The 22,199-nt window shown below is 44.9% G+C and overlaps 1 protein-coding gene across 2 annotated transcripts in view; it reads left to right on the forward strand.

The window, feature by feature from the left end:
• The first annotated feature begins 6 nt into the window (after positions 1 to 6).
• Positions 7 to 22,199, forward strand: part of DYNC1H1 (dynein cytoplasmic 1 heavy chain 1) — a 65,668-nt gene continuing 43,475 nt past the window's right edge. For both annotated transcript variants that reach the window (XR_003004907.1, XM_024757767.1), the window contains exons 1-11: positions 7 to 331; positions 8,025 to 8,112; positions 10,093 to 10,266; positions 10,504 to 10,759; positions 11,296 to 11,482; positions 13,201 to 13,472; positions 13,564 to 13,791; positions 16,803 to 17,879; positions 18,591 to 18,770; positions 20,165 to 20,314; positions 21,973 to 22,119. Coding sequence is in view for 1 of the 2 variants with exons in the window: in XM_024757767.1 (XP_024613535.1) it covers positions 79 to 331; positions 8,025 to 8,112; positions 10,093 to 10,266; positions 10,504 to 10,759; positions 11,296 to 11,482; positions 13,201 to 13,472; positions 13,564 to 13,791; positions 16,803 to 17,879; positions 18,591 to 18,770; positions 20,165 to 20,314; positions 21,973 to 22,119 (3,012 nt within the window). In the remaining variant the exon portion in view is untranslated. The remainder of the gene's footprint in view (positions 332 to 8,024; positions 8,113 to 10,092; positions 10,267 to 10,503; positions 10,760 to 11,295; positions 11,483 to 13,200; positions 13,473 to 13,563; positions 13,792 to 16,802; positions 17,880 to 18,590; positions 18,771 to 20,164; positions 20,315 to 21,972; positions 22,120 to 22,199) is intronic.

Below are 22,199 nucleotides of genomic sequence, written 5' to 3' on the forward strand. Positions count from 1 at the left end.
CGTGCGTCCGCCCGCTCGCTCTCGCGCCGAGTCGCGGCCGCCTTCTCAGCGCTGCCTGCGGGTCCCGAGCGCGGCGCCATGTCGGAGCCCGGGGGCGGTGGCGAGGACGGCTCGGCCGGCCTGGAGGTGTCGGCAGTGCAGAACGTGGCCGACGTGTCGGTGCTGCAGAAGCACCTGCGCAAGCTGGTGCCGCTGCTGCTGGAGGATGGCGGCGAGGCCCCGGCCGCGCTCGAGGCGGCGCTGGAGGAGAAGAGCGCCCTGGAGCAGATGCGCAAGTTCCTCTCGGACCCGCAGGTGCACACGGTCCTGGTGGAGCGCTCCACGCTCAAAGGTGCGGGGCCGGGGCTGCGGTGGGTCCCACGGCGCCCCGCCTCGCTCCCGCCACACCCCTTGCCGCCGGGCCCCCAGGGTGCCCCCTTCCGGGTCGCGGGGACGGAGGAGGTCGCCCAGCCTCGCCGTCACCCGCAACAATGGGATCGCTTTGTCAGCTCGGCCTCAAGATGGCCGAGTTGGGTGGAGACAGCGTCTCCCGGGCTGAGCGCGGGCGGTGGCCGCATGCTGGCCTCCAATGTCACATGGGCTTTTCGGTTTCGATTTGCGTCCAGGCCAAGGCCGGCCTCGGGAGGGATGTGTCAGGGGTGGGGGGGCAGCCTGGATTGTGGTCCTTCGGTCGTCCGGGTGTAGGGGGAGATACAGGCGAGCCGGAGCTGGGGGAGCCCTGACCGGCGGGCATCCCGGCCTCTGCCTTGTGCGGACCCAGATGCCGAGGCCCGAGGAGTGACAGTGACAGCCCCGGCTGCGAGCGGGGCATCACTGTTCCAGGTGGATAGCGCACGCAGGTCTCCCTCTTGGACTTAATGCTGTCCCTGTTGAGTGGGTGCATCTGCCCACTTGAGACGCGAGAAAACTGAGGCTCAGTCGAAGTGACTGCCCCAAGGTCACACCGGCTAATCCTACTCCCTAGGCTAGACTCAGCATCTCAGTGTCCAGCCCACTGCTTGTTTTCCTTCATCATGCCTTGTATTTGTGTGATGCTGAGATGATCCTAATGATGGCCCCATGGTCTTTGAATCTATTTTACAGATCTTAAAAGGAGAGAGACTTAGGTTAGGCACCTAGTGGAGGGACGGGACAAAAGGTTTGCATATCCCAGCAGTCTCCTCAAATAGTGACCTCCCAAAAGCAAGCCTAGGTTCCTCTTGAGAGTGGAGCTTGCCTTCAGGGAGGGTTTCCCCCTGATACTTTCAGACCATTTTGTAGCCAATGGCGAGCTTATTTGACAGCATGTGTCTGGGTGTGGCACCGTCCATCCGGGAAGCCAAGGATGATGTCCAGGTAAATGCTAGCTTAGCACCAAGGATTGGGCATTGTCTGAAAGTGTTCGGAGACAAGCTTCTTATAATCTCAAAAGCTGTATGGTTCTGTCAGTAAGAGAATCTCAGCTATCTGCCTCACCGCTCCCCTACACACACTTAGTTTCTTGCAGATAGTTTGTTTCTTTCAAAGGTTTTTCCCACTCAGGAGATGCTTCATTGTAGCATTGGCCTCTGCAGGAGGGTCAACGAGTGTGACCCAGCGAGTGTTTGGGGTTGTTTTCCTGCATGGAAACTGCTACTGTTTAAAAACAAATTTTTTTTGACTCATCTATTTTCTTTCAAAAAAAGTATATAGTCACAATAGAAAATTAAAGTATACAGATAAAATTAAAGTCACCTGAAATCCTTTGACCTGGATATGACCACTGTCAGCATTTTGGTATCTGTCTTTCTGGTCGTTTTTTAGTGAATATACATTGTTTTATTAAAATACATTTTAATCTGCATTGTTATTGTATTTTGAGTAGCTTTACCGTGGCTGATTCTTGATCATATTTTCATCGCACAGTTTTTGTTTTTCTGAAATCAGTGATTTCTACCTTAGGTCTCAGTTTCTTTTTTCCAGAAAAAAATTGTAGGTTTTGTTCTTTGCTTCTAGAGTGCTCCTCAGTGATTCACTTTTCTCAAACAACTTAGAATTGAACTTTGCTAAAATTATTGGAGGGTCCTGCTAAAATTATTGGAGGGGGACCCTATTTCTGTTGAATGCTTTCTGGTGCAAATCACCCCTGTTTTCTTGATGGGTACATTTTCTCCTTTCAGCAGAGCGAGTATCCACGGATCCAAATCTTGGCTCCATAATGACTTGCACTTTTGAATGTTGACTAGGTAATGAGACTGTCTGCAATTGAAATCCTATCTCATTCCTGGATTTATAAAAGTCCTGGAAGTATTTCTAGTAATTCAACCTGTCTTAACTTATTTTTCACTTACAAAAATCTGAGGAAAAACTATGTCGTCCCATCAGTCTTATTAGCATCCTGGCTACACTAGCATAATTTAGATTATAAGTGTTACCCCAGGTCACTTAGAAGGAGGGCTGGTTTTTATGAGTTAGCATTGCCATTTGCACATTTAATCAAATACGAACATCCAGTAGTTATTTACAGTGAAAAGGCAGGCTTGCATTATGATATGGAGAATAAATCTGAATGGTTTGAACTGAATAAAGACCGCCACCAACAATGAAGTCATATAACTTATTTAATGAACAGGAGAAGTTACTTTTACTTTATCTTCCCCCCACTTCCCCCCTTTTTTATGGAAAGAATTTTCCAAACACATGTAATTGTATATAGAAGCTTTTTTTAATATGAAGGTATATCTCTATATGTTTTTTTAAGTACTCCAGCTAGCTTTAAACTTTTTTTGTTAAAGTAAAGCCGCCTTTAAAGTATAGAATAAAGGTTGTGACTATAACACTTGATCTTTTTTTTTTTTTTTTTGGCCACCCCGCGAGGCATGCGAGCTCGTAAGTAAAGCCGCTTTAAAGTATAGAATAAAGGTTGTGACTATAACACTTGATTTTTTTTTTTTTTTTTTTGGCCACACCGCGAGGCATGCGAGCTCGTAGTCCCCCATCCAGTGATCGAATCTAACCCGTGCCCCCTGCAGGGGAAGCGCAGAGTCTTAACCACTGGACCACCGGGGGAGGCCCCCTAACAGTTAATTTTGATAGTGAAGAGTTGGTGAAAGGGAATGTCAAATTGTAGCTCCCCGTTTTTTAAAAAGAGAAATCTCCTTCCTGTAATTCCTGGCCTATAGAAAATTGTTTTCCTCGTAGCGTACTTCTAAAAGTATGACCAGGTAGATGATCCCTACGTGATAGGCATATTACGATGTTAATGACACTTTTGTAGCGCTTTTCATCTGAAGTGCATTTTGGGGTGTGTTCTGTCCGGTGAAAGGTTGGGTGGTGAAGGTAGGGACTGGTAAGGATGCTGCGGTTTGCAGCTGCTGGAGTGGTGGTTCCAGGGCTTGTCTGGGACCAGGCTGGGAACGGGTGCTGTGGGGTTTTGGTTCGGTTTTGTTCCACTCAGATGTGTTACCCTTGGAGCTTTGTCTTTAAGACTGGAAGTAGTGGCTGCCTTTAGTTGGCGCTTACCCGAAGCTTGGGATTTTAGATGTTCCTGACGTACATGGTTCAGGGGGTTTTACCCTCTTCATTAGTGCAGAGATGACTGGAGTCTGGAAGAAAGCCATTGCTCCTTGCAGGACTCAGCTTCCTAGAGACGCGGTGGCGTACGGAGAGGTATGTTTTTGTGGAGTTTTAAACATTATTTTTCTGAGGACTTAATTTCCCTAAAAAGAGAAGAAATGTAGTGGATTGATGAGTAAAAAGTATTCATTTCTGGCTTAGACCCCAAAATGGTTAATAAAATGATTAATAAATTAATAGGAAACATTTGCTGTGACATGGCACTGTCTTGGAGCACTGGGCCAGGAGTCCATCAGCCTGAGTTCTTGCTGTCCTGTGCTGTCACGCCGTAGGTGGGCCCCCCACCCTCTGTAGGACAAAGCAGTCTGCAGCAAGATGCTTTTCAAAGTGAGGTGTTTTGTAGTGAGTGGAATTCATGTACAGGAAAGGGAAAGCAGTCATTACTTCTTTTTTTTTTTTTTTGCGGTATGCGGGCCTCTCACTGTTGTGGCCTCTCCCGTTGCGGAGCACAGGCTCTGGACGCGCAGGCTCAGTGGCCATGGCTCACGGGCCCAGCCACTCTGCGGCATGTGGGATCTTCCCGGATCGAGGCACGAACTCATGTCCCCTGCATTGGCAGGCGGACTCTCAACCGCTGTGCCACCAGGGAAGCCCCAGTCATTACTTCTTTTTAAAAAGTAAAGACAGATGGAAATTTCGACTCTCAGCATCATGGAGTATCAGGCTGGGAACGGCAGAGAGATTTAGTCCAGCGCCTCTGTCATGAGTGAGGAAACCAAAACCGCAGGATTTTAAGACCCAGTTAGGAAAAGGATGTTTTAAGAAGGATTCTGAAACCTAAGAACTAATTTCTCTGTTGAATTCCTTGGTATCCATTAAATAGGAGTGTTTGTTTTCATTTACTTCATAGCAATTATTTCTTTTGAATTAGTGTTAGCCTTAAAAAGCATGAAGTCTTAAATCCTTTAGGCATTACTGACTTAGTATTTTTCACTTCCTTCTCTTTCTTTCTGGAAATGTCAAGAGGAGCCCCAGTTTTACCTTGTGTACAAGGATTGCATGGGGTTCAACCCTCCTTTCAAATTCCCAACAATGTTATGGATGCAGGAGAAGACTGAAGACGCTCGCCACGCTCTTAGCCTTGTGCAGGGCAGGGAGTGGATGCGAAGAAGTCACGGCCTCAGAAGGAGGACAGAAGGGTGGGTGGACGTCAGGGTGGCTGGAGGAAGTACCAGGGATGGGAAAGCGGAGAGCTACCGGGAGGGCGTGTACGACAGCCAGCGAATCGCCCAAAGTAATGTGGTATTAGGAGTCTGTTTGGATTTTAAAGGGAAAAGAAAAGGAAAGATAAAGAGAGCCAGGAACACGTAACACGTCATCTGGCCAAAGAAAATGACTGGCTTCGTTCGCTAGCTTGAGAGGAGGCTTGCCCTGTGGCTGGAGAACGTTGGGAGGGGAGAGGGAGGGAGGGGATGACCAAGGGCAGGGGAGCCGGCGGCCTCCCCTCGCCCCTTTCCAGTTGCCTGTTCACCAGTCTGCGGACACATACCCATCTACCTAGGAGAGGCGGTATGAGTCTTAAGGTAATTGAATGTGCATCTGTTTGTATTTCATTAAACGAGGCACATTGCTCACCTAATTCACAAGGTAATTATACAGATCACTCGTACTTTGAAATACATTCATCTTTCAATAGAAGCATATGCAGAATAGTGCTAAATGACATTCTGAACATCTCTAGGAATTTGATAAACCCTCAGAAGTTAACCAAAGGAATGTCCACAGGGCGCTGTAAGGTGTATCAGTATGGCTTGCGGCACAGGAACTCGGGAGCCGGGCGCAGCCTGTCTGCGCTGGTATTTCAGTTCCCTGAATGTGTTAGTAGGCAGCACGGTATCAGTCCGTTGTGTATTAACCAGTAACTTCAGCATCGTTAGGAAACTGGTGCAGACTTTACCGAAAGTGGTATTACCTGATAAACGTGCAGATGGTGTTCGTATATAGCAGGATTAGTACCCTCTTTGTTGGGAATCAAATAATAAGTGTCTTTCTCTCCTCCTTTAAACAATTTTTTTTTTTAAGTTTCTGCAGAAATAGAATTATTGTTATTTGGAAAATACAGTAATTTATAAAGAGGCAGGAAAGTTTAAATTGTTCAGCAGTTTATAAAACAGTGTCATGTGTTCTTTATAATGGGAATCAGACATCCTCAGACTTCATATGATCTTCGTATTTATGGGGAGGAGCGTTAAAAAACTAATCCAAAATGTAGTCTATGGCTGATATTAATAATGACTTGCATAAATTACTGTCATCAGAGGAAGTTAGAATTTTACAGAGCAGTAGAGGACACGTACTTTGCATACCCGTGTCTGAGGATTATGTCATCGTGTGTGCATTCCCGAGCCCCAGCCGTCTCCTGCTGCATTGCAGTGTTATTCCTAGCGCGGGCTGGGCTGGGCTGGGCTGGGCTGGGCGTTCACAGTGGTCCGGAGACAGCCGTGACTCATCGCCTGGCCTGCTCCCGGTTCCTTTAACCCTGTCTGCATTAGGATGTGCTGGGGATGTGGTTAGGTGTTGTGTCCAGTTGGCATGTTTTCTATATGATTTTATTTGTATAGAGGATGCCGCTCTGTCAGGGAGAAAGATATGATTCAAGGTTACACCATACTTTTTACTTAGTAATTTCCTTTGGTGATTGTAGAATGTTACTTTTATTGTCTATTTATTGTTTGGGTGTTATCTTAATGACATATATTTTATATAAGTCATAGAACAGCATTATTGAAAGTTCCAAAAATCAAGGGAAAAAATATTTCATAATCCCACCACCCTGACAACTATTTTAGTTTGGGGGTATTTCCTTATACTCTTTGTCTTTGTGTCTTACAGATTGCAATTATATGTTTGATTGGTTTCAGGCAGTATGATTTATCTTGTGGTATGTCCACATTTCAGTAGTTAGAAAACTCGGTTGGTTGGTTTGGGGTTTTTTTTCAGGTAGTTAGTAATTTTAAAAAACAGCTAGGAAGTCACTGGCATACGAAAATGTTCCGCCACTCACTCCTCCTCTCCTTCCTAAAATTATACTAAAAACAACATTTTGGAAGAGTAATTGTCTTGATAAATATATATTTATATGTATATAAATAAATACACTAATACTTTATATTCTTTTAGTGTGAATTTTGTATTTGTCTCATCTTAAAACGAAAGAAGCAAATAGCTTTTGCGCATAGGTTTTAGCATTTATAGAAACCTTATAGACCACATAATTTAATATCCCACCCCCTCTTCTGTTGCCCCTTTTACGTTTTACGAATTTGAAGCTGACAGGAAGAAAAATGACTTTCCCGAGATCACTTAGTTAAGTCTACTGCCTTTGTTATTACACCATGACTTAGAAGTGAAGGTGAATCGTACATATCAAGTTAGATTAATCCTTCGATATTAATTTTTGCTAATGCAGTTATTCCATACAGTATGTCGTACCAAAGATGATTCAACTAGAGGGTGTACCCATCTAGCTGATTAGTACTAGATCCAGAGGTTTGTATTACTTCCCATTTTTATGATTTTTATATTAATTTTTCAATTTTCATTTTTAACTATCTAGAAATTTTATTCGCATGCATCTTGAGTTATCTTGGTATTAAATTCCAGTAAGCTTTTGAATGAATACTGCTGTATTCATAAATTGACCCCAGAACAGGCTCTGAAAGCGCTATAAGAGCAGAGGGGACAGCCAGGTGAATGCCCCCTTGGTGACCTGGGGATGCTTCTTGATGGGGATTTCCCTGTAGGGGCCTTAAAGAGGGAAGAGGGCAGGCTGTTAAGGAGCCCGGGTTTGGAATCAGACTTTTGAATTTTCACTCTGTCCCTTTCCAGTCACATGTCTGAGGGCAATTTACTTACATTCCTTGCTTGGAAGATAAGAATAATAATAGTCATGCCAAGCCCCATAGTGTCGTCGTGAGGGGTAGATGTGCGGGGTAGATGTGCGATGCGCCTAAAGTAATGCCTGTCGCATAGCAAGTGCTGAGTAGACACCTGAGCAGAATACCCTGGGGCTGGGGGTGGGAAGCGACCTCTGTGACTGGAGCACAGGGGTTGAGACTGCTGGGATGCGGTGGGGAGAACTTGGCCTTATCGGACACCACCTAGCACCGCCCTGGGGCCAGGGCCCACTCTAGGCAGCGGCTCAGTCAGTCATTCAACGACCCAGGCAAGCCAGTGCGTCCCCAGTTTACGAACAAGGAAACGGAGATGCCAAGAAGTTAAGAACCTTGCCCAAGATCCCACAGCAAATAAGTGCCTGGGTCAGCAGTCAGAAAAAATGGGTAGAAGGGAGAATTAGGTAGAGCCGAGTCACGCAGGGGTTTAAACGCCAGGCTGGGGTTGGGGTGAGGCTAACCGCGCTCTGAACAGTTGGTAAATTAAAACTTGGAATACTGACATGAATTTGATAGAATATTTATTATGATTTGTAGAGGATGTTGGTGATGAAGGAGAAGAAGAAAAAGAATTTATTTCCTATAACATCAACATAGACATTCATTATGGACTTAAGTCCAGCAGGTGAGTAGTATGAACACACCATTATTTTGGACTGTAAACTCGTGAGGATTAAATGTAAATCCTAATCGACTCAGACAGAGATGCTAAGAAAACACTCCAAAGATTTCTGCTCTTTAATTCAGTTTCTTATCTTTGATTTTATTTATTCAAATTAAGAGGATTTCCGAGTCAGTATAAAATCTAGAATCTTTTTATTTTAATTGCCATATCATGGCATCATCCATTCTAGGTTTGAGCCATAATGTACTTAGCATATCTAATAATGCTCTCAGAGTATACCTGAGTTTTCATTATTACAAGTAAGTAGTAAACATTCATAGGTACACCGGTCTGATTCTTTTTCGGATAAATCCCTAAAGATAGCATTACTGGTTCAGATGCGATGCATCATTGAAGTCTTTAATGTGTGTTACCAGATCTCCCACCTTTTAAAAAGGTTGTGCCAGTTTATACTCCAGTAGACATATTCAAATTCAAATGTGTAAATGTTTATCTTGCCTTGGCTTTTAAAAACTTTTTACTTTGAATAATTTCAAGCTTACAAGAGTTGCATGGATAGCGTGTAGAACTCCCAGATGTCAGTTAACATTTGCCATGTTTGCATCATCATTTTTTTTCCGGAACCATTTGAGAGCTATAGACAACCTGCCCCTTCATCCCTAAATACTTCGCAGCATTTCCTAAGAACAAAAACATTCTTGTTCACAGCCTCAGTACGATTTTCAAATTCCAGAAATTTCGGTACAGTATTACTCTAGGTATAGTACATATTCATATTTTCTCCATAATGTCCCCTACAGTGTTTCTCCCATGATCCAGAATCCAATTCTGTGTCTTTCTTTCTGTGTCTTTGATGACATTGCCATTGTTGATACGTGCAGGCCAGTAGTTTGACGGACTGCCCCTCCGTTGGATCTGTCTGATGTTTCTCCATGGTTCCAGTCAAGTCGCACATTTTCAGCAGGGATACTACTGTGACTGTGTCCCTTCTCGGCATGTCACATCGGGAAGCTCCACTGACTTTTTAGAATAATGTGAAGTATTATGTATAAAGTACATATACATAATATGAGAACTGGAAAATTCAAATACTGCTTCTGTTGAAGCTGTTAATTCAACCACCTTTGAGCACCTGTTATGTGTAAGATACAGCAGTAGGTGTGCAAAGGAATAAAGCTTAGCTCCTTTTCCCAAGAAGTTTGGTCTTTTGGGAGAAAAGATGGCAGATACACAACTAGCTGTAATACTTGGCAAAATCTTAGAGGTGTAGAGTACCATGAAACATGAAGACTGGGGAGATTGCTTCTGCCTAGGGATGGCCCCATGGGAGAAGTGATGCTGAAGTTGGGTTTTGGGGGTTACTTGGAATTTCAGCAGATGAATATAGGTTTCTTAAGCAACTACACAAAAGCACATGAAGTTTAGAGAATGGGCCATGTAGTTTAAAGGGTGTCTCAGGTGGGGTAGGGGGTGCGTAGCAGGAGATGAAACTGGAAGGGTTGGTTTAGGCCAGGCTGTAGGGCCCTGGAATGTCCTCTCGTCACTTCAACCTGCAGGTGGCTTTTGTTTAGTCAAGTTGACATGTGATTCAATATCATAAATGAATGGGACAAATTATTATGAGATCGGATTTAAGTTAATCGGGGCTTGTAACTTGCAATTGCTAGGGAGGTTAGTTTTCCTGAGGGCAAGGTTATGGACTCAACCCCCATATGAGATAAACTAACTTGGTCTGCTTTCATGGTCACATGTTATAACCTTAACCTTGATTTGCTAGTTCTCACATAGGTGAGTAAAGAAAGAGAAGCAATGTATTTCACTATTAGAAAAGCAACAATTTAGTCTATTCCTAATATGATTTTAAAATTAAAACATTCAAATGAATTTTTAGTTTGCATGCAACACAAAGAAGGCTGCAGTTACTAAAACTGACGAAGAATGAGACTCTTTGTTCTAACTCCTTCTTTCCCGTTCTTTCAGCCTGGCGTTCATTAAACGGACTCCAGTGATTGATGCAGACAAGCCCGTATCGTCCCAGCTCCGTGTTCTCACACTCAGTGAAGACTCGCCGTATGAAACCTTGCACTCTTTCATTAGCAACGCGGTGGCTCCTTTTTTTAAGTCCTATATCAGAGAGTCTGGCAAGGCAGACAGGTAAAAACCATTTTTCCTTCGTTAGTTTGAATGCCGTATTTTACTTAATGTTCACGACACACTGTGGAAGATGATGTAAAATTCAGAAATCTGGAGGGAAAAGCTAGTAAACCAAGAGGATGTAAATCTGTTGCATTAATAAAATGTGTATTATTAATATTTGACAGACCTGAAATAATAGAACCTCTTTGGAGACCAATAGCGCAATAAAGTTTGAGGCATTTCCTGTCTTTTTAGGGATGGTGATAAAATGGCTCCTTCAGTTGAAAAAAAGATTGCAGAACTTGAAATGGGACTCCTTCACCTGCAGCAGAATATTGAAATTCCAGAGATCAGCCTGCCCATTCATCCAATTATTACAAATGTTGCAAAACAGTGTTATGAGCGTGGAGAAAAGCCGAAAGTCACAGACTTTGGAGATAAGGTTGAAGACCCAACTTTTCTCAATCAGTTACAATCTGGAGTTAACCGCTGGATCCGCGAAATTCAAAAAGTAAGAGCACAGTATTGAAAATGTCATGTAAAATGCTTTACTCTTTAATATCTGTGAGAAAACTGGTCCGAGTTCTTGTCAACGAGGTGAGTTCTGTGATGACTGTTAGCAGTACCTCCCACTGGTCCTGGGAATGCTCAGTGGAGGATTAATGTCGGCCCAGGTGGAGTGGAGTGGAGTGGTCAGGGTACCGTGTGACATGGTTTAAATACCATCCCTGAGAGAGCGCTAATCTCAGCTGTCTCAGACCTTTGATTTCTTTTTTTTTTTTTTTGGTTGTACTTTGTGGCATGTAGCATCTTAGTTCCCCAACCAGGGATCGAACCCGCACCCCCTGCAGTGGGAACGTGGAGTCTTAACCACTGGACCTCCGGGGAAGTCCAGACCTTTGATTTCAAACTAAACCGCTTATAATACAAGGAAGGAAATCTGCTTGAAATGTAAAAACTAAATTATAATGCATGTTCTTAGTTAATGGTACGTTTTTTACCTTTGTTTAAATGCTGAATACTCTTGAATGTTATTTTATATTTAAGGTGACCAAACTTGATCGAGATCCTGCCTCAGGAACTGCCTTACAGGAAATTAGTTTTTGGCTAAACTTGGAACGTGCGTTATACCGCATCCAGGAGAAACGAGAGAGCCCAGAAGTTCTCCTGACGCTGGATATCTTGAAACACGGCAAGCGTTTCCATGCCACCGTCAGCTTCGACACTGACACAGGTAAGAACTAGAGCTGATAGTCTGATCAATGAGCTGTTGACCTGGGTTTTGTGATGAAAATTAATAGATGCATCATCTTTTCTGACTGTTTACTCCTTGGCAACTTATCTCATCTTTCCCCCAGCTCTAGGTAATGAAAATGATTTTCTCACATACCTCCCTTTCCCTTCCAGGGTTTTAAGAACATAAGCCAGTTTCTAGGCATGAGTACAGGGGACGCTGGGAGCTTCCCTCCTGTTTTCTCAGTTACTTGGTTCCTTAAGTAGGCTGTACTTTTTTAGTGTAAAGTCGAGTGTGCTTTTGACAATCCAAGCAGAAACATGGTTTATGTTAAGCAGAAGTTCTTTGCCCACAGGGCTGTGGAAGGAGAGCTGGTCAGTACTTTCTCTTCTGCTATTTACCTGCCCCTTTCCTCTGTTCTCTGCCCTCCTCCCTGTTCTGAAAAATGGTCAAGATAAAGTTATTTTCTGAACGGGCAGCAGGGGGAGTGATGTTGAATGAGCACGTACCAGGCACACAAATGTGGAATGACCGGCCATGGGTGGACGTTGCTCTACCACTCTGTGCCCACCAGAGACGTGTTAGAACAAGTCATCAGGACTGCAGCAGTTGTCATGTTCTTTTCTTCCCCTCCAAAAAAGGTTGTGGCGCCCACATTTTAAATGTTAGAGGGAATTCCGGGTGGAAACCTTCCAGTTATTTTGATCATACATTCACTGGGATATGGGCACTCACTAGTACTGAAGTGTAGACCTTGAATTTTTTAATACCTCTGAAACCTTTATTTCTTTCCTAATACATTTCTTTTGTAAATCTTATGCCAGAGGAAGTAAAAAAAAAAAAAAATAGACCAGGAGCCAGGTTTTTCTGTGATTCCACGTGCATAATACATTCCCCTAACTTGAGCCATGGGTATAAAATTTAAATTTTACTGTTCTTAAGGATGATAAAATTCTAGTTTTTTAAAACTAAAGTAGGGCTTCCCTGGTGGCGCAGTGGTTGAGAGTCCGCCTGCCGATGCAAGGGATGCGGGTTCGTGCCCCGGTCCAGGAAGATTCCCACATGCCGTGGAGCGGCTGGGCCCGTGAGCCATGGCCGCTGGGCCTGCGCGTCCGGAGCCTATGCTCCGCAACGGGAGAGGCCACAACAGTGAGAGGCCCACGTACCGCAAAAAAATAGAACAAAACAAAACAACTAAAGTAGTGGGAGACGCAACAGGGAAGAGATATGAACATATATGTTTATGTATAGCTGATTCACTTTGTTATAAAGCAGAAACTAACACACCATTGTAAAGCAATTATACTCCAATAAGGATGTTAAAAAAAAATACTAAGGTGGTATTACTAGAATGTTTAGATAATATAGAAAGCAAAAAAAAGGTGAAATCTTTGGGGCTACCACTCATAGCCTTTGGAGTGCATATGAGTTGTCTGAGTTGACTGATAATTCTTAAAAAAGCAATAATGAGACCACACTGGGATTATCTTGTTAATAACACTCTTTTCTTTCCAGTAGCCCAATTTCTGTGTCACTAAATCTTTTGCAACATCAAAACGTTCTCTTGTGAGGATATACTTTCGTTTACTTAACCAGTATTTAAACCTAAAAGAAATATCTTTTTGCTTTTTTTTTCATTGTGGTATAACTGACATATAACAACGTTATAGTTGTATCACTTCGTGTGAAAACCATTAACTGTTTCTATGTTAATCTAGGTCTGAAACAGGCTTTGGAAACTGTGAATGACTACAATCCTCTGATGAAAGATTTTCCTCTGAATGACTTGCTGTCTGCCACTGAGCTGGACAAGATAAGGCAGGCACTTGTTGCGATTTTCACCCATCTGAGAAAGATCCGAAACACAAAATACCCCATTCAGAGGGCACTGCGTTTGGTGGAGGCGATTTCAAGAGACTTGAGTTCTCAGTTACTCAAAGTGCTGGGCACTAGAAAACTGATGCATGTTGCTTATGAAGAATTTGAAAAAGTGAGTTGTAATATATCAGAAAACCAACCTGAGGGCCCTGAGATGAAAATACGCTTTAATAATAAACTTCCTTTCTTAAATTATATACCAGGTTATGGTCGCGTGCTTTGAGGTCTTTCAGACTTGGGATGACGAGTATGAGAAACTCCAGGTGTTGTTGAGAGACATTGTCAAAAGGAAAAGGGAAGAAAACCTGAAGATGGTGTGGCGAATCAACCCTGCTCACAGGAAGCTTCAGGCTCGCCTTGACCAGATGAGGAAGTTCAGACGCCAGCACGAGCAGCTGAGAGCTGTCATCGTCAGGGTCCTGAGGCCACAGGTGTGATTCACATTCTAGGAATCTGTATGTGCATTGTTTGAGTGACCCTCTCTCTTTTTTTGTTTAGATTTGACTACTTGTTTCTGTTTTATACTGTGAAGTACTTCTTCAGCTCCGTTTTTACCCGTCACTGTAATCTTTTAAGAGCTAGTGATTCTGACTCCTGGTGTTTCAGTTCAAATCTTTCACATTCTCCATCGATTCATCCCCATCTCCAAATTGCATGGACCCCAGAGCCAGACTTCGTGGGTTTAAATCCTAATCCCACCGTTGAGCTAGCCATGTGCCTGGGGCACATTATTTCACCTTTTCCCCAGACCCCTTATCTCTAAAATGTGGATAATAATTGCATTTGCCTCAGATTTATTAAAAGAATTAAATGACTCCTTTTCTTTGTTCGTGCTTTTTTATCTCTTCTCAGTCCACCACTCTTCTTCACCAATGCCTTTCTCCCTTTAGAAAACCCAGTCCAGAAATACTTATAGGTAGAAGAGTTGGTAAGTGGATAGATATAGGATAAAGCCAATACAGAGCCAATGTTAATTATAGGCTCTAGGTGGCGGTATATGGGTATTCAGTCTAGAATTCTTTCTACCCTCCTGTAGTTTGAAAATTTTGTAATAAGCTGTTAGTTGGGTTGAGGGGGATCCAGTCTAGAAATTATGCCATCTAGAAGGGTTCATTCTCCGATAGGAGTGCCTGCTATTCAGGGTGAAGCAGATTGTTAATAACGCATCCTCGGCACCTTTTTACTTAGTGCGGTACTGATTTATATGTACACACGTGCGTGTGTTGGTTTAAATGTTAACCCTTCATTGTGTCCATGAGAGACTTGAGACTGGGGCTGATTCGTTCTGGCCTAGGGTGTCTGGACCCTTTTTTGCCACGTCCCTTCCCAGATATCATTGTTTCAAAAGATCATTGTCTGCTTTCTTTTTGTTTGTAAACCATATGGAATATGTACGTCCTTTACATTTGTAAAATGTATAATAAACTCAGGTGTGCAGGCATACATTCTCAGAACGGTCTTTTGGACCACTTAGTCTGTTCACATGTAAGATAATTATTGACATGGTTGGATTTAGACCTGCCATTTGCTATTTGTTTTCCATTCGTCTCATTTTTGTTGTTTCTCTGTTCCTGTACTGCTGCCTTTTGTGTTATTTTTAGTATATCATTTTAATTCCTCTGTAGACTTGTAGCTGTATTTCTTTGAATTTTCTTTTTTAGGGATTACTCTAGATCTTTAATTTATCATGATGTGCTCAGTACTGACTGAACCTCATAACCGGTGTAGCCCTGTCTCCTCCTGCTTGTCATATTTATAACAGTGGAAATAACACTGTTCTTCCCATACATGTATATTACATACCTATTACATGTATTGTAAACCCAGCAATACAGTGTTACAAGCTTTGTTTTAAACAGTCATATATATCTTAGAAAAATCAGGAGAAGAAAAGAAAAATAATAATACAATCTTTTACGTTTGTCCCCGATTTATAGTTTCCAGTTCTCTTCATTCCTTCCTATGGCCTAAGTTACTCTCCGCTGTCCTATCTCTTTAGCCTAAAGGACCTGCTTCAGTATTTCTTGTTCCACAGGTTTGCTGGCAACAGTTGCCCTCATTTCTCGTTTATTGGGGAAGATATTTCACTCTCATATTTGAAGGATAGTTTCACCAGTTATAGAATTCTTGGTTGACAGCAAGTTGTAAATCTGCCCAGACTTTTCATTCTTGCAGGACTCCCCAGGGTCTCCTGTGTGTCCACGTAATTTAGTACCTCGGCCCTCGTCAGGCTGTCTTTTCCAGAATCTCCCCTTTATGCTTATTGTTGTTGTCCTCCCACCTGCAAAGCTGCGGGTTTTCCTGCCGGAGCTGGCGGATGGGAGCCCCTCCAGGCAGGACGGCCATCAGCTCACTGCTCTTACCTGATACAAACACAGCTCAAGGTGCTGGCCGCCATTGCTTGTTTTCCGCTGTCCTGAAATGGCTGCTTAATCACCGTGCCCAGTTTTTGCTCCTACACTGTCATCACCCAGAGTCCTCAGAATGTTTTTAAATACATAAACTAAAATGCACAGGTTTACAAATAAACAGTTGTCAGCAGTTTCGAAAGTGTCATCTAGTAATCTGTATGCTTCTCCATGAACACGTAAAAGAGCAAGACCTAGTGACGGGCCTAATACCATAAGTTTGAAGTAGTGAACATAAACATGATCTTAGGATGTGTACAACTGCAACGTGATGGGGAAGGAGTTACTGATGACAGAGTCGGAACTGTGAACAGCGGTGGCCGTAGCCCACATTCGTAATTGAAGGAAATGCTAAATTTAATTAGGGAGTTAGTGAAAATAATGATTTTCCCCAAACAAATTCACAGACTGTCTGAGTTTCATCCGAGGCATCTGTGGACCCCTGATCGAGACCCCTGCCTAGCGTTATAATTCTGTGAGAGTGTGGGCCTGAGACGTGCCTGGAAGTCTTAACATTTCCTGAGGCAAAGATCCTGTGTGTACTCTGCTGTCTCTCCAGTAGCATGAAGGGAACTGAATGGACTCTTCCCAGTTACTGTAGCACTTTATCTGTCCCTCTACTGTGGTATGGACTGATGGATTATAATTTAAAGTTTAAAAAAAAAAAAAGAAAAAGGAAAAGCATGTTGGATGCTAAGTTTGTACGTAGCACTCCTGTGAATTCCTGAGCTTTCCAATGCAATTTTAATCATAGTCTAAACATGGAAGAGGGAAGAACCCCAAACCCAGGTTTTGAGACATGTTCTTTTAGCTTAAGCAACGAAACTACGTTGTCGGAAGATCTTTCCAGCACAGAGTTAAAGCATACCATATAATGTCTTACGTGGTCTTGTTGAGTTGTAGTTACAAAATGTTTGACTAAACGTTGAAGCTGCGTGGTGGACGGGTCACTTTGTCTGGTGTGTGCTGCTTGTTTGCAGCAGGATGAGTCTTCATTTGGCAGACCGTTTCTGTTGCGAATCCTCTCCTTCCAGGTCACGGCAGTCGCACAGCAGAACCAGGGAGAGGTGCCCGAACCCCAAGACATGAAAGTAGCCGAGGTCCTCTTCGATGCCGCTGACGCAAATGCCATAGAGGAGGTCAACCTCGCTTACGAGAACGTCAAGGAAGTGGACGGGCTCGACGTCTCCAAAGAGGGCACGGAGGCCTGGGAGGCTGCGATGAAGAGATACGACGAGAGGATCGACAGGGTGGAGACCCGGATCACCGCTCGCCTTCGAGATCAGCTCGGCACGGCCAAGAACGCCAATGAGATGTTCAGGATCTTCTCCAGGTTCAATGCGCTGTTTGTCAGGCCCCACATCCGTGGGGCCATCCGCGAGTACCAGACCCAGCTGATCCAGCGCGTGAAGGACGACATCGAGTCTCTGCACGACAAGTTCAAGGTCCAGTACCCGCAGAGCCAGGCGTGTAAGATGAGCCACGTGCGCGACCTGCCGCCGGTGTCGGGGTCCATCATTTGGGCGAAGCAGATCGACCGACAGCTGACGGCCTACATGAAGCGTGTGGAGGACGTGCTGGGCAAGGGCTGGGAGAACCACGTGGAGGGGCAGAAGCTGAAGCAGGACGGAGACAGCTTCCGCATGAAGCTCAACACGCAGGAGATCTTTGACGACTGGGCCCGCAAGGTGCAGCAGCGCAACCTGGGCGTCTCGGGCCGCATCTTCACCATCGAGAGCACGCGCGTCCGGGGCCGGTCCGGAAACGTCCTCAAGCTGAAGGTTAACTTCCTCCCCGAGATTATCACACTCTCCAAAGAAGTTCGAAACCTCAAGTGGCTCGGTTTCCGAGTCCCACTGGCGATTGTAAACAAGGCTCACCAAGCAAACCAGCTCTACCCGTTTGCCATCTCGCTGATCGAGAGCGTTCGGACTTACGAACGCACGTGTGAGAAGGTGGAGGAGCGCAACACCATCTCCCTGCTGGTCGCGGGCTTGAAAAAGGAGGTGCAGGCTCTGATCGCGGAGGGCATCGCCTTGGTGTGGGAGTCCTACAAGCTCGACCCCTACGTGCAGCGCTTAGCGGAGACTGTCTTCAACTTCCAAGAAAAGGTGTGTTCTGCTTTCGTCCTCCACGTCCGGGGAATGAGCTAAACCCAGCGCTGGCTAATCCGATAATACATCAGCTCCCCCGCAGAGGGCACGCGTGATCCCTACAGCTTAGGGCCGAGTCCGCTGAGGGGGAGAAAGCAGCCTTTCGCTCACCGGGCTGCTGGATGGTGTTGCGGCTTTAGGGAAGCCGTTAAGTGACAGCCCGAGTTCAGGTTGGAAACCAGTAGAGAGGTGAAGGGCACGAGAGCTTTATTACTGGTAAAGCTGCGTGGATAATGGGCTCTCGATCTGCAGTCGTGGTGCTTGCGGTCAGTCTGCCCCAGACCTGGACTTCCAGCCCAGACCCTCGCCCAGCTGCCACCTCCTGGCCCTGCGCCTGCCACTGCGGGCAGGACAGAGTCCGCTTGTCTGGTGCACGGCCGGCTCCCAGCGAGGGAAAGTGCTGAGCGGGTCGCGTTGGTGTCCTCCTCCCAAACTGACAGTCAGAGGTCGCCCTTCCCGGGAGCAGGGGCAGGCAAGGGGGGAAGCTGCTCGTTTCCACACATTTCCCTTCCTCCACAGAGACACAGGGTGTTCTCACGCCAACACGTAGGGTTAGCTATTTGTGGAAGAACTTCTCTGCCTCGGACATTTATTAATTGAGAAGAATATACGTAAGATAAAGAAATAGAGTGAGTGGCTGTTTTAAATACTAAATATGCCTTCCTTTAGGTGGATGATCTGCTGATTATTGAGGAAAAAATAGACCTGGAAGTCCGGTCCCTGGAGACTTGCATGTATGATCATAAGACTTTCTCCGAGATCCTGAACAGAGTGCAGAAGGCCGTGGACGACCTCAACCTGCACTCCTACTCCAACCTGCCCATCTGGGTCAACAAGCTGGACATGGAGGTGGGTATGGGGCCTGTTACACACAGTGCTGCCCACTTGTCTGCTGTCTGCGTGGGGGTGGGCCCTGTTCCATAGCTGATGAGTTTGTCACTGAGAAGCACGTTTCCGTAGGAGTTACCAGTGACAGTCTAGTTCTCTCCAGAAAGCCCATGTAGCTAATGACAGAGCTGAACTGTGGTATTGGCCGTAGTAACCTTCTTTGTAAGTTGGAAGCAGGGAGCTGTGGGGGAGGAGAAAGAGTTCTCTCTGTTTTCTGGATATTTGACAGCCTCCTACTTGCCCTTCCCTGCTCTGCTGATCATTTAGGTGGTTCTTCCTGGCCCTGTTCTCCTGGCGCCCTTCTCTGACCACCTTGTCCCCCTCCACCATCCCACCCAGCATCCAAGAACCTCTTATTCCTGGTGGAGAGGATCTTGGCTCACGCATGTAGGGGTGTGTGTGGGGAGGGAGAGGTGTGTGTGTGTGTGTGTTTGAAGCATACTTACCACCCCATGTCGCTTTCTCGTCGGTGTATGTCAGAGAGTGCAGCTGTGAAGTCTCTAGAAGGAGGATGTTTTATGGCAGCGGTCACTCAGTGGACAGATGGTAGTTGGTCAGTTCTGAAGTTGTGTGTGGGTCACAGGTTTTCTCCTTTAAAATGGATACAGAAGTTGCAGTGTATCCACCAGTGGGACCCAAACAGTGAAAGTTCGCAGCCCCCCTCTTCTGAATCGACTGCAAGTCCCAGTTTATCTCAAGCCGCCCTCACTGCATTCCCAGGATGGTTGTGTGGCCAGACGCTAAACAAGACATACAGACATCCTAGTCATAGGAAACCTATTTGTAAATCTGTTTGTCTCGTTACGGATCAGAAGAGAATTCTGGCTTTCTTCGTAACTTGTTGAAAGAAAATGGTCACTGTTTGGTGACGGATGTTAACTAGACTTACTGTGGTGATCCTTTTGCAGTATATACCAATATTGAATCATTACGTCGTATGTCCAAAACTAATAATAATGTTACATGTCACTTATGCCTCCGTTTTGAAAAGAAAAAGAAAATTGTTTAATCTCCAAATTATAGTTTTCTAGTTTTATCTCTGAGGCTACCAGGAAAATGCTTTTGTTCTGTAAATTATCTGTCATACCAAACAAATATCAAGACCTTCGCTACATCTGCTGGGTTTGTGTTGGTATCTTTATCACTTATAAGTGGGGATCCTGCAAGTGGAAAGCACAGTCAGCCTAGCAGACGGTGATCTGAGGCTGGAAGGTGAGGAAATGAGGCTGAGAAGCAGGGGCGAAGGCTTGCAGTCAGAAGCAGTCCATCCTGGACCTAAAGCATCAGCTTTCTGTTAACGTGCTCTGAGCTAACGTTTGGAAGAAACACTGTTCTTGGACGTGTTTTCTCTGCAGATTGAAAGAATACTGGGCGTCCGCCTGCAAGCTGGCCTGAGAGCTTGGACCCAGGTGCTTCTTGGACAAGCTGAGGATAAAGCAGAGGTTGACATGGATACGGACGCACCTCAAGTTAGTCACAAACCTGGAGGAGAGCCAAAGATCAAGGTCAGTATTTCCCAGGGCAGCCGATTCGATAGTAAATTAAACAAGGTTCTCCCCTTAAAAACTACCAGGGAAAAGGTCACTTTACAGTGGAGAAACCTGACAGGTGCCACCATGCTCAGCTGACCCAAGTCAGCATCCCAGGGGAGATGTATGCTGTCACCTGTGGTGAGATGAGAAGGGCTCTTCACCCCTATGGCCTTCCCCCCCAGTAACCATGAGGAAAACGTCAGGCGAACCCAGGTGGAGGGCCATCCCACAGGACACCAGAATGCCACGGTCATGAGAGAGAGACAGGAAAAGCTGAGAAAATGTCACAGACTGGAAGGGAGTGAGGAGCTGTGACAACTAACTGTGATGTGCGTCCTTGTTAGATCCTGGGAATCTGACTGAAGTCAGCGTTTCAGTTCATAGTATTATATCAGTGCTGACGTCTTTGTTTTGGTAATTACACCATGTTAGAGGAAGCTGGTGAGGGTGTATGGAAACTCTTCATACTTGCCTTAGAACTCTCCTGTAAGTCTAAAATAGTTTCAAAAACAGAAGTTTTTTTTTAATAGAAAATAATATTTAGAAGTAAATTTACACTGGGAAAAAAAAGATCTCTGCTTTCTAAGCATGTATGATGTGTAAGAAATCATTTCCAGAACTGAACATGATAACCTGCTACAAGCCGGTGTTCAGGCTGTGACCCTAAAATGTCACTGTCTTCACAAAAATCTGAATCGAATTCTTGTGAGAATGCAGTAGCACACTGGTCAGCACACGGGACAGCAGTCTGTCTCCAAGCCAGCTGTTTCCCATTTGTGTGAAGGAGTGGTCAGCTGGGGCCTAGCAAGCTTTCCAGAAAGTTCTGTTCAGACTCTGCAAGTAGGTCCCTGTCTCCTGTTGTGGGTGGTGGTTATAAAGCTGTCCACCTCACGCTGATTCATTAAGCCATGTGTTAGTTTTATGTAGTTTACAGTATGTGTGTTATATTTACCAATAAAAAGGTCTCACAAAACAGAAGCCTGGAAGAGCTGGGCAAGTAAAAACTTTGATCTGGGAGAAACAATTGGCGTTTTTTTTTCTACGCAGACTTTATACCTTTTCTCTTTTTTTTTCCGCTTTTATGCTTAAAAAATGTTTTCACTTTGGAATATTACAGGTATTCATCCCCAGAGTGTACTTTTTAAAATACTGAGATGCAGAAAAGCCAGTGAGTGTGTCTGAGTGGATACAGTATCTAGTGGAGACTGAGCTGGAATTCTCCATTAGCTTAAAGCACTGGCAGGTAGCACAGACTGACCCCGACTTGTAAACAGACATCAGTAAAATTGGCCTCGTGTCACTGGTTTCTCAGGTCGCAAGGTCCTCGTGTCCAGATATCAGCACACACGTCATATCCGATGGTGCTTCACTGAGCACCTGTTGTGTGTATGACACCCAGGCACTGGGGGACCCACAAAGGACCCAAGCGGGGCCTGCCCTCTGACCTCCTCTTCCTTGGCGGGGGCACAGACCACAAACATGAAGTCAGGGAAGACCGAGTCTGTTGATAAAGTAACAGACTTTGTGGTTCAAACGGAAGTAGTTTAATAATTAGAGAGAGAAAGTGTTCTTTATCAAAGCCATTTTACTGAAATAGATTGCTGAGTAAAAATGAAATCTTTGCTTCATAGAATGTCGTCCATGAGCTGAGAATAACCAACCAGGTCATCTATTTGAACCCGCCAATCGAGGAGTGCAGGTACAAGCTGTACCAGGAGATGTTCACCTGGAAGATGGTGGTGCTGTCTCTCCCCAGGATCCAGAGTCAGAGGTACCAGGTGAGCTCCGCGTCTCCCTCTCGCTCTGGGACTCCACCTCCATGCGCCTCTTTAAAGAGCTCCTGACGCGTCTTTTCAAA

Source organism: Neophocaena asiaeorientalis, unplaced genomic scaffold, assembly GCF_003031525.2.
Source record: "Neophocaena asiaeorientalis asiaeorientalis breed wild unplaced genomic scaffold, Neophocaena_asiaeorientalis_V1.1 scaffold476, whole genome shotgun sequence".
NCBI lineage: Eukaryota > Metazoa > Chordata > Mammalia > Artiodactyla > Phocoenidae > Neophocaena > Neophocaena asiaeorientalis.